The sequence below is a fragment of the Eucalyptus grandis genome, chromosome 8 (assembly GCF_016545825.1).
Source record: "Eucalyptus grandis isolate ANBG69807.140 chromosome 8, ASM1654582v1, whole genome shotgun sequence".
Lineage (NCBI taxonomy): Eukaryota > Viridiplantae > Streptophyta > Magnoliopsida > Myrtales > Myrtaceae > Eucalyptus > Eucalyptus grandis.
In genome coordinates this window covers 24,937,555-24,950,339 of record NC_052619.1, presented here as the reverse complement: position 1 = coordinate 24,950,339, position 12,785 = coordinate 24,937,555, and the positions used below count along the sequence as shown (strand labels likewise).

Sequence of the window (12,785 nt, the reverse complement as noted above, 5' to 3'; positions counted from 1 at the left end):
TCTCCATCTCTCTTGCTAAATATGAAAATAACAAAGTGTCCAAGGATTAAATTGGTTAAATTATTAAAAAAAAAAAATAGGATTACATTAGTCAAATTAAAATGTTTAAGATTGAATGCAATAGATTTAAGAATTTTTGAATAATTTATTTCTTACTTTGGCAGTTAAATGCGCATAGTTTTTACCATGTGTTTCCCCACAGGCATTGAACATGAGAGACAGAATTTACTCTATTTGTGTTGGACCAGTGGACGGACGGTCTTGTTAATTTGTGTAAATTCCGGGACACATCCAGAGACTGTCGGGGTGCATTATATTGGACGTAACTCCATGCTGCTAATTGACTTATTTTCTAAAGTTCTTGCAGACGTATCTATACATATATATAGGAATCGCACCTAATTGGTTATATAAAATGAAGTTCCTAATTAAAAAATCGCATAATATCGTGACACATGTCAAGTTCCTCCCCACAGAAAAATAAAGGAATTGGAGCGTCATGTATACGAATTACATATCCTAGAAATCAACTTTGCTCTACCTTGTCAACCAAGTAAAGTTAAGATAGTTATGAACACTAATATGAGAACACATATTAAAGGAATAATTACCAAATTAGTTATAAACTAATTGTGTGGATGCCAATTCAGTTTTAACCTTTGAAATTTTACTAAATTACAATGTAGTCCTTTGGGCCAATTGTCGTAAAAAAAATTACTAACGCAATGTCTATTCATCACCGGTTGTCTTACATAGCATACTAACGTGAACAACTTTACTTGAAACGACATCCTATGTAGATCGCCATATTAGCAATTACCAGTGGCCACTGATCGAAGGATTACATTGCAATTTCAAGCAAAATGGCAATTTAAAAAACCCTATAATATGTTTAGCACTAATTTAATAATTTTCTCCAAATATATGAACATGATTTGATTTCTGTGATCATTGTTTAGATTCATGACATATCACTACCATTAATGGGAGACTACACTTCGAAGGAAATAGGAGATAAAAACATATGAAAGATCAAAAGTATTTTAAAATAAGTGAAAGCGTGAGATCACGAGTTATAACCTTACAAATCTGGCCCCTAATGGCAGCGGTGGCGCCACCCCGAATCTTTAACCGAAACCTCCAGGGCACATTTGGCTTTTTTGTCTTTACATAGAATCTGGTCATGCTTTCGGTGTCTTTTTTAAATATAAAATTTGACTTATTTTATGATGTGGTGTTCGCTTGACACTTTCTCAATTGCTATTAAAACATATCGCGTTAATTTTCCGGCATACCACATCAACAGAATTGGCAGACATCTTGTGGAAAGGATAAAATCGGACCTTTTTCAAAATATATGAGTTAATTAACTTTTTCTAATGTTTAGGAGTTGATTTCATTTTGGACTGAACATTATGACTTTTTGTGTAATTCTCCCATTCTTATCAATACTACAATATTGATGTTTCTGTCACAATATCAATTAAGTCCATATATAAAGGAGAAGAACTTAACATATATATAAGCATGTAAATAATGTCAACAGAATGCACAAGCGGATGAATAATGAGGTCCATAAACTTGAACAGTGCCACAACATAGAAGTCATTGCAGAATATTGTGGTCCACAAAAACAAAATGTGGGAGAATTGGATTTTATTAGATGTTAGCAATTATGGATCGGTTTCCTGTTGTTAATTTGTAACTATTTAAAAATTTAATCATCAAAAAGAAAGAAATAACTTTTCAAAGCATTGAGAAATTATCTAAATTAGCTCCATATGATGGTGATTCATTGATTATGCTCAATACTCTTGTATATTTCCCGTTAGCATATGCACATGAAAAATTGTGTGCGCTAAACCTTCTGGTAGGTTTATGTATGGACAAAAAATACACATCGTCATTGTTGTAAAGCACAATGCAGATGAATAAGGTGAAACCCGTAGGATTAAACAATATAAATGAAAAAAAAAAATGACAAGGAGATACTTATTTAAAAGTGGTTGCGAAGCTTTGCCATTAGCTCTACTTGCCAAGTATGTGAACAAAAGGCAGTAAATCTGGAAAACTGATCTCGGGTGACTGAGGTCTCAATGGACATAAAACTGGAAAATTTGAAATTAATTACATGCAACCCAAATTAAAATTCCAAGACATCAGATACAATTGTAGCCAAGCACAACTGTCTTCGTTCAAAATATAAATATAACTTTGATCGGAACATTAAATCATTGCCAGAGGTAGGATTTTGAAGTAGAATATGTCTCAAGTCAAGAATATTTCAAGGATGCACTAATGCTGCTGAAATTAGTAAATGATATGTAACTAAACATGTTGTGCATAATATGAAACTTATCAATGAGATCACGATCCGATTGACAATAAAATATGGAAAAACAAACACGCTTGCTATGAATATTATGTCCAAAGTCACCCTCTATCTATTTGCATATATTTGTATCTCACATGAGAGATTGAACTGAATGCCATCCGTTCCTTCACCAAGGTAAGCCACCCCAAATTTGTTTTGCTGGCTTAATGACTGCTTCCTTTAGGAGTTGAAAGCCAACCCATACTGAACTCGCCACTTCCTATTTAATCTGTCTCACTCTCACTTGCTTACTATTTCTCTCTACTATGTGACAATTTGCGTAAGAATTCTGCTGCCAGTGAATCTGTTGTTCCACCAGAAGAATCCTCATAAAGTACAGCTGGATCCACCAATTGATTATCTTCAATCATTACCTTTAAATCATCGTCTAATCGTGTGCATCTTAGCACATATCCCAACATTTTCACAGTTCCACCCGATAGTCTAAATTTAATGCTAAATCGTAAATAACTCTCATTAAATTGCCCAAAATCAATTCCTCCCTCCAACACTCCCCACAGTAAATTTGGTTTGAGATATCGAATCCACACGTGATCTGAATCAAATGAACCGAGAGTACCTGATAGTGCATTCCTCCTTTGGCCTTGAACATGTGGCACAATGTCAAAAGATATTCCCTTTTTTCCACCTTCTACACCAACAACAACACATAGAGCCAATCCTATGAACTTGTCATATAGGTCTTGTGAAGCCATGAAAGATATAACACCGTCTTCAACAGGGATGAACTCCTTCGGCATCTCTCCTCCAGGGCGAACATCTTGGAGACAAGGAGAAATTAAGGAATAGCGACACTTCTATTAAATGAGAAAATTGTTAGAAATACTCAAGCTGTGATAATTCAAGTAAAAGAGTATGATTTTTGAGTATGTACCTTTTAATTCAACCAAAGTTGTTCTACAGTAATTAGACATATTGATCCTTGCTTACATTATAAAATTACTCATGGGATAGTAAATTCCCTTCCAAGTGTTGCAACCACACCTATTACATATACATGCAGAATCACTCTAAATTAGATTTGTTTGTTTGTCTAGAATTTTCAGCTTTTGCATTATAAAAACACAGTACGCCCAACTTTCAGCATCAACATGCACGCACAAAGAGAAAGAGATAGAGAGAGGTCAACCATGTTCCTTCCTTATGTCGAGTAATTTGTTGAAATATCTTTTCATGTGGTCATTTTACTATCCTGCAAATCATCTATTTCATTTGAACTGTCTTCCTATTAGCTTGTTTGATCATGTTCATGCGTGCGGAATCACCTTATATGAGTTGTTCATCTAGCATTTTCAGCTTTTGTAATATACACACAAACACCCAGTATAGACTCTATATCAATGAGAGAGAGAGAGAGAGAGAGAGAGAGAGAGAGAGAGAGAGCCTCAGCTGTGAATATATCCATCAATTTATCTGGGAGTAACTTGAATAAACTAACTTCCTCTGTTTCTGTTCGACAAACTTCATCTTGAATCTCGTAAACTAAAGCTGGATCCAATAATTGATCATCTTCAAGCAAAACCACCAAATCGTCCTCTAGTGGCTTGCATATTAGGCGGAATCCACACATTTTCACAATTCCACCGGTCCATGTTGCTCTAATCATAAGATGGAATTGACTCCTGTCATTTGCACCAAAGGCATCTTTTAGTCCTCCCCACAACCCCCGTGGCTCGCAATGCCGAAGCCACACATGATCCAAATATGATGAAGTGGAAGCAAATCTGGAAGTCATCGTCCTTCTGCCATGAACGAATGCTTCAAGAACAAATGGGACAAACTCCGTTCGTTCTTCTCTACAGAATAACACACAGATAGCTAATACTACCAACTTCTTATACAAGTCCTTTGAAGCCGTGAAAGATATATAACCCTCCTTATTAGGGAACAACCACTGCGGCATCTCTCCTCCAGGTAGAAGAAAATCGCTCCTAGATCCGGGATTAAAATGTTGTCATAGATGTAAACTCTTAGATAGCTTTTCCAAATTGGCACATAGAAAGAGGAGCTTCAATGAGTTAAGTGGGTAGTCCTAGAGTTTAGCTCTAGTTAGCAATAGCATTACAAAGATGTTTTCTAATTAATTGGTGGAAACATGATATCTATTGTTGAAGATTTTGTATTTGTATGAACATGTATTGTTGAAGTTTTCATTGGATGATCCTTATAATTCCATAGCAAACTAGAGTCTTATAAATAGAGAGAATATTTTTTATGTGGCCCTATAGCCACCTCCCCTACATATACACACAAAATCACTTTCTACATACTTGCTTTTCTTAATTAGCCGGCCGATCCTGGATTTTCAGCCTTTTGTGTGTCTATATATATAGAGGGGGAGGGAGGGAAGGAGGGGGAGGGGCCCCGGGGGGTGGGGAGGAGAGGGAGAGAGGGAGAGAGAGAGTCTAACCTCAAGGTTGAACAAATCATTCATGGTCAATCCATTGCTGACTAGTTCATGACATGAAGGTAAGTAAACAGACTCAAGATGATGTAAGTTGGAGGGAATTTTTCTCAGAGATTTGCAATTAGCTGCGTTCAATAGATGCAATTGCCCTAGAATCTTGTGGATCTCTTTTAGTTGTTGGCAATACGAAACATCCAATGACCATAAGTTAGGAAAACATGAAGGATTCTCTAGAAACTCTACTTCTAATAAATTGCATCCTTTAAGGTGTAGATAGCATAACTTAGGAAATCCCGTCTTCATGTGGGGATCACTTGAATCCTCCTCCTTTGGAAACTTGATTAGTTTCGAGCAGCCACCAAGGCCCAAATATATAAGATTTTGCAACCTATATATGCTAGATTGAAGGATTGCTAGTTTCTTGCAATTGGTTAAATTTATATCATTCAAAGAGACAAGATTTTCTATGGATGCAGGAAGTTCCTCGATTGAAGTCTTGACTAAAGAAAGTTTACGCAAGCCTCTGATTTTCTTTGGAATATCAGGGAATCTTTGCAATTTTGAGCAATAACTAAGATCGAGAAGTTGAAGATTCTTGGATTGGAGTACATCGGGAAATGATGAAGTTTAGAGCATCCGCTCAAATTCAACAATTGCAAACTGTTGTGATATGCAACTGATTCATGGACACGCTCCAAGTTTTTGCATCTACTGAGATTCAATTCCTTCAGATTTGAAGTACAATTGAGGCTCAACAAACAAACCAACGACCGGCATTCACTGAAGTTAATGAACTTCAAATTTCTAAAGTCCTGCGAGAAATGTTCCAAAAGAAAAACTAAGATAAATATTCAATTAAAAGATCTGGCTCTGATTTTTCGCACATCATAACTCATAAGCATTATCGCAAAGCTTTGATGAACAAGTAAATACTCCTATTTTTCGTGGTCAATATGTATGCATATATGTATACTCTTTTCGAAAACAATACTCCTGTTTTTTCGTGGTCAATATGTATGCATATATGTATACTCTTTTCCAAAACAAATTACATATGGACATTTCTGCTGTCCAGTAGGGCAAAAATCAGAACGTTGTTCCGTGCTGGTTAAAGGTGAAATAATATGTATAAAGAATATAGTAATTGGAGATGTTTTCCTGAGAACAATAACAATCATTATCAGATTTAATCTATAGCTGTGAGCAATGAAAAAGCACCAAGTAAATACGTACCTTGAATTGTTCGGGCATTACCTTGATCTTGCTATTCCGCACATCGAGTCCGACTAATTCTTTGGACCAGAGCTAAATTCTAGAGGCGAACCACAATTAGGCCATTCGAACCACCTTAACTCATTAGGGAGATGAATAGAACCTTGAAAGGGTTTATAAACATTAATCAAGATGAGCGTCCTCAACTCTGTCATTTTTGTGAAAGCACCAGAACAATATACACGTGGTCGGTTTTTGGTAGCTGCAAGACTATGGCTTTTATTGCATTTGTTCCTGTATATTTTTTGAAAATATTTAGGTTAATTTGTAACTATAGTAAAAAAACTCAATAAGAATAGACTGTGAATAATTATACAATAACAAGTCTTACCATATCTCCATATAAAACATCAAGAACATCTTCATAAAGCCATAACCTACTGCGTTTTTCGGGATCATCACGACATTCTTCTTTAACAATATCTAAACCCATTAATTGCACTAAGTCATGCATTTCTAAGGTCCTATACTCTTCACTAATCAAGCAACGATCAATGAGAATCTGTAATCCAATAGTCGTGTCAAAATTACAACTATCTAGAACTTTTTTAATGTACTATGTACTCCTCCCCTTAAAGAAACAAGCAATGTCTAGAAAGATCTCCTTTGCATAGTCCTCCAATCCATCATAACTTACCTTTAACACATTGTTAATCGTTTTATTAGGACTATGCCTTTAATAGCATTGGTTCAGCACTATGCCTTTAATAGCATTGGTTTTGCTATCAAGGAAAAGATAATGACCATTATTACCCAACCCAATTAGGTTATAGCATGTAAATTAAAGAAGATAAAATTATCAACAGTTTCATAAGAAGTTCTCACCGTATCTTCCGACAATACTTCAAAAACATCATCGTAGCACCATAATCTACTCCGTTTCCCAGGATCATCTGGACACTCCTTTTAACGACATCCTGACCCATCAGTTGAATCAAGTCATGCATTTGTACTATACTATCATACTCGATTGTTACTAAGGATCTCTCTATTAGAGTCTGAATCCCAATTAATGTGTGAAAACCACAACTATCAAGAACTCCGGTTACATAATCCATTTCTTTCCCCTTAAAGAAGCAAGCAATGTCAGGAAAAATGTCCTCATTTTTTTTCAGCGCATCCAAACTCATCTTGAGGACGCGGTTTATATCTGTACGAGGACTTTTAGCAAGGTTTTTCAATGTACTCTCCATTCTTCTCTGCTTCTACCACGTAAAAGGGGACCCAAGACCAAAATTGCTAAGGGAAGGCCATTAGCATAGCCCAAAATATCATATATGAGATCCCTGTCTACGTCTTTGGTTTGGTTTCCTGGAAAAGCGGTTAAACGCAGAAGTTCAAAAGCTTCAACTTGATCTAATGGTTCAACTTCATATACTTGATCTATCCCGTGAGAAGTTAGTACATGTTTATCTCTTGTCGTAACGATGATCCTGCTCCCTTTTCCAAAACATTCACATTCTCCAGCTAATGCATTTAACTGTTCCCCATCATCCACATCATCAAGCACAAGCAAAATCTTCATGCAGCGAAGTTTATCTCGTATCAGATTGGTGACTCCATCCTCACTTAAGACCACTAAATGTTCTTTCCAAAATATATGGGATAGCAGCGTTTTCTGCAAATGAACTAGGCCGTCAGGTCTACTGGAAGTTTCTCTAACATTTGCAAGAAAGCTGCACCCATCAAACAGATCAGTAGTACTGTTATAAACAGCTTTAGCAATAGTGGTCTTCCCTACACCTCTAGTTCCCCATATTCCTATCATCCGAACATCATCCGAGCCCATACTCAACAACGACATTACTTTTTCTACCCGGCAACCTACACCAACGGGATACTTGGCAACACTCAAGGGTACACGCCCTACTATAGCCGAGATCTCTTTGACGATGCTCTCGATGAACTTGGTATCATCTCTGCCAAAACAAAGCAGCAAAAAGAACGCGAATAAATGGAAACATACAATCCATTGAACTAACTAAAACTAACACGAAGTAAACAATTACTCTGTGACATTCCAAAAAATGACTCTTAACGCAATAATCGATGCCATCATGTATCAATAAAATTAGAGAATTCCAAATTCTTTTACAGGGTCGAAGAGGATTACTGTGATTGTTCATCGGCATAATGCCAACCGGACAAATTGGCAGCTTCAATTAGGGCTTTCCTCCAATTATGCACCCTCTCAGGATCCTGCCTCAAGTTCTCCTCGTGCCTGGCCAATGTATCGCCATAACGCCCTCTCTGCGATCGAATCACCCCGGGCTCGACTTTGTAGAACACGGGCAGCACCCGCAGTCCCTTGAGCCTCTTACACTGCATTACCTTGACCAGCTCGTCCAAGCACCACCTAGACGAAGCGTAGTCCTCGGAGAAGACGAGCACGGCGATCCGCGACTCCTTGATGGCCTTCATGAGGGCGGGCGAGATCTCGTCCCCGCGCCTCAAGTCCTCGCTGTCGACGTAGGCGTTGATGCCGCCATGAAGCAGACACCTGTGGAGGTCAGCGACGAAGCCGTAGCGGACGTCCTCGCCTCTGAAGTTAATGAAAACGTCGAACGGCCATTTTGCTTCGGGAGAGGAGGAAGAAGAAGAAGACGACAACGACGACATGGGAAGATAGAATCTGAGCTTAGTTCGGATTCGTGTCGAGCAATGAGCGATGCTTTGTCGCAGAGTTGGTCAAGAAAACGACGCTGACTGAGAAACATCGAACGTCGCGCCATGTCAAGAAAAGCGCCTTTTTCTTTTCTTTTTTTTTTGTGGCTTACAAAAAGAAAACCGGAAAGTGATTTTATATTGGGGGATTTTATTTTAGGGGTGTTTAAAATAAACCGTTCGAATTGAAACCACCCATATTAGATTAAATTAGTTGGTTGGTCTAGTTCTCGGGAGTATCTGTTCTGTTCCCAATTCTTAAAAGTGGAAATCGGACCGGATTAGACTAATTATATATATATATATATATATTTTTTTTTTTTTTATTTCTTCAAAAAAATTCATTAAATGTAAACTAAACACTATCTTATCTACTGGTATTATAAGTTACAGTATAATGACTTTTCTCTCATCATTGCTTCCGTCAATATTTTAAGATTTGTCACTCTCTCATTATGGATGAACACTCTTTGAATAACAAAAAAATAATAATAATAAAGTGACCGATTCCATTGGATCGGACCAGAAACCGATAACTCTTACTTTTTATTCGCAAAATTTCAATATTATTAAAAGCATATAAAAATATTAGCTATGAATTTATGTCTCGCAATAAAAAAATTATCATTCTCAACCCAAATCCGGTATATTCCATTCCAATATTTCATCTTTTATGAATGGCAAAATATCTTTCACATTATTAGGTAGGCAATCGCTTAGATTTTGTGCTTATTCAACTAATCGTGTCCCTTCCGACCAAAAAAAAAAAAAAAAAACAAATAAAAATCATTGTGTCCTCAAAAACTAAGTCATGAAATAAATTTTTTAACTCGTAGGATAAATTTTATTTTTTCCCATTAATTGATTTTCATATTTTAAGTAGCCATCTTTCGTTTAAGAATTGAATGGGGGGGTTCACGTGCATGTTTACATTATTCAATTCATCGTGTCCCTAGAAAATTCTCTATTCTATTTTATTTTATTATTTTTTTTTAAAACCAAAAAATATTAAGAGTGATCGATTCTCGGTTCGGTTTGAGTGGAACCAAACCGACCGAGAGAACCGTTTCCATGGAACCGATCACTTAGCAAAAAATTTATAAAATTATAAAAAAATACTAGAGTTATTACTATATTTAAGGTTTATTGTTATTTTTAAGAAATTATTATTTAAAAAAAAGATTCGGTCCAATTTGGTCTGGGTTCCCTTGGAACCGTAAACTGACCAATCTCTCCAAGGACCGGACCAAATCAGCCTGTCAGGTCCAATTTGAGCAATTTTTGGTTTGGGTGGTCCAGCATGCTCACCCCTGGGAAATATGTAAGAAAGGTTAACCTACGCGCTTTGTTTGTTATTTACACATGATACATATGGAAGATCCCAGCTTGGTAAATACAAGTAGCGTTGTTGGAAATTGAGGCTTTACCTTTTCCATTCTTTTTTACTACGACCCACTTTGAACGATGTAATAAGCCGTGATTTCGACCGAATACCTTTTTTATTAATTCCTTTGGCAAGCTTTCTGAAAACAAGCCCCAATGCCAGTTTCACTTATTTGGCCACGAAATAGTTAACACAATCTATTTCTTTTGCAGGACTTAAATATAATAGTGGCATTTTCAACTAAGCAATGAACGAACACCGAGCCAGTATGCCTCCAAACATCCAGCTCCCGCAGTTTTGGATTTGGATTTGTCCGACAAATTCAGCTAACCATTTGAAGTGTTATTAACGGCTAGTTGACTTTGTTCTTTTCCCCTATAAATAGATTGACTAATTGCCTTGGGTAATTATTGAAAATCCCTCTTGCATACACTTTGCAATCAAATTCTTGAGAGATCAATGTGATGGCATTTCTTTGTATAAGAGGGCACCATGTTTATAGATGAATGTCGGTTCCGTTGCGGATCAATCTATGTACAAGGCTTCAAGTATAGTTGTTAGGCATAACTTTCGAACAGTCTTTAGAAATGGAGTTGAGACCCATTTGGACCAAACCACTATAAAAGGGTTTGGCATTCCTCTCTCGCTACTCCTTTTTATTTATATGCATATAACGCATGTAATAAATTGCTTAATTTATATTTGTGCGTAAATACTTGATACTATGGAGCACATTATATATTTGGGCAAAAAATTGCTAGTGTTTGCTTGAATGTTTTTAGCTAAATATCATGACATCACATGTTGATAAATTAAAAGAGTTGGTGATATATCTTCAACACAATACATAATTAAACAATGATATGAACAACAAGTGTCAGAGAAGGAATTTGACAAATTCACTCACCAGATGCAGAGAGGCACATGTATCCTTTTGCCCTTTTCTCCGCATTTTACAAAGCAATAGTCATCTGACAATTTTATAATAGAAATAGATCAAGCTTTTCATTCAGTCGAAAATAAAGCAGTTGGTTGTAATGTATAAATTCAAAGAAATGAATTTTTTTTTTTAGAAGAATAGCTTTAAATGATTAATCGGTGCGTCAATAGCTTATTTTCGATTACTTTGGAGCGAAGGATCTTTTGCTGGGATGGGGCCGTTTTCAATGGATGCTTGTTTTGGAATTCATTTGCTTAATGGTGTTATTCCCAATAAAATCAAGGTGCAAGTCATTTTCAAAAGAATTGAATACTTCATGTGAAAGTTCATCAAAGACTCCATCTAGGTGTGAAAGACCACATTTCATTCAAATTATTTATTCCAAAAAGGATTTCCGCGTTTGAACTTTAAGGAAAAAAATGGCACCTCAAAGTATAAAGCTTCCACCAATGTTGAATAATCATGTGTTTTGATGATATCTCTGCTTTTTTCTCTGTCTTTTTTGCTTAGTTAAAAGCGCAAGAGAGTATTTGCTCATCACTTTCCTGCTAGCATCACTTTCATGCAAAAGTTCATAATAAAGACTTTGTCTGGGTCTGAAAGAACACATTTCATTCAGATTATTTAGTTCAAAAAGGATTTCCGTGTTAAAGAAGAATGGCACCTCAAAAGTGCAAAGCTACCACCAAATTTGAATATTCCATGCCTTATGATGTCTCTCCTTTTTTTCTCTGTCTTTTTGCTTGGTCAAAAGCGCAAGGGAGTATTTGCTCATCACTTTCGTGCTAGCTTCACTCCAGGCAACTTCGCTCTGGAAACTAAAATGATCAAATTGATTTTGATGGCCAGGTGGCCCCACCACCTTGTTCCTTCTACATGCTCGTATGTAAAGTGAACCCAAGGCTTGAGTCCAGTAGTTCATTTCCATTACATCTTTTTATCTTTTTATCTTTTTTTGCTGTTAACGGAAATGGCTTAATAATTATTATTTGGAAAAATTCTAAATAAGGACATAGAATAAAAAAGGGGCCTAAAATGGACATCATTTTAAATAATGACCTAAAGTGGCTAAATCAATCTCACATAAAGGCTTGAACTCACCGATCGGCTAAATGTTTGTCGGCCGACAAGCATGTAATTTTTCCACTGGCCGGAATATGGATACTCCAAGAAAAAATTGAGTAAAAAATTACATGCCCTAAAAAAAGAAAACCCAAACACTTCTTCCTTCGTTTCTTCACATGTTCTTCCTCTTTTTCTGGTCTTTGCTTCTTTTGAGAGAAGGAAACGAAGCTCGGATAAGACCCACCTCTCATTAGTCAAATGCTCACGTATAACACAAGGGCCTTGATTCTTCATCATCTTTTCCCAAGCTTGCGATTTACTCCGATCTCTACTTACATTTAACTGAGGTCAGTTTTATTTAAATTGGTGTAGTCGATCCTTCATTCATCCAAGAGAAAGCAAATGAACGTCGTGGAAAATAGCCATGACTCTCTCTGCCCTCGAATCTCCCTCAGTTCCACTCTGTAGAACACAGGTAGCACCAGCTGCCCCTTGAGCCTCTTACACTCCGGAAGATGGGCTCGGTCCAAAAATGGACTGTACTGGGACTACGAATCTGGGCCGTGGACATAAATGTGATTTTTATATTCAGTCCTTTTCATTCTTAACCTCACCAAGCTCAATCTCAAATAGAACCATACTAAGCCCATCTTTTATT

The 12,785-nt window shown here is 36.6% G+C and overlaps 1 protein-coding gene across 1 annotated transcript; it reads right to left on the bottom strand.

Annotated features, from left to right (window-relative positions):
• Positions 1–7,251: 7,251 nt before the first annotated feature.
• On the bottom strand, positions 7,252–8,693 carry LOC120287079 (disease resistance protein RPV1-like). Its single transcript, XM_039299757.1, has 2 exons — positions 8,188–8,693; positions 7,252–7,993 (listed from the first exon to the last, which is right to left on the bottom strand). The coding sequence occupies exons 1-2, from the start codon at positions 8,691–8,693 to the stop codon at positions 7,252–7,254; spliced, it is 1,248 nt and encodes a 415-aa protein (XP_039155691.1).
• Positions 8,694–12,785: the final 4,092 nt, after the last annotated feature.

What these genes read in the sequence shown, in the direction of transcription:
- LOC120287079 (XM_039299757.1), bottom strand. Translation starts at nt 8,693, where the DNA reads ATGTCGTCGTTGTCGTCTTCTTCTTCTTCCTCCTCTCCCGAAGCAAAA. An exon ending in TATGCCGATGAACAATCACA is followed by an intron (nt 7,994 to 8,187) that starts GTAATCCTCTTC and finishes TTGTTTTGGCAG; the next exon opens with AGATGATACCAAGTTCATCG.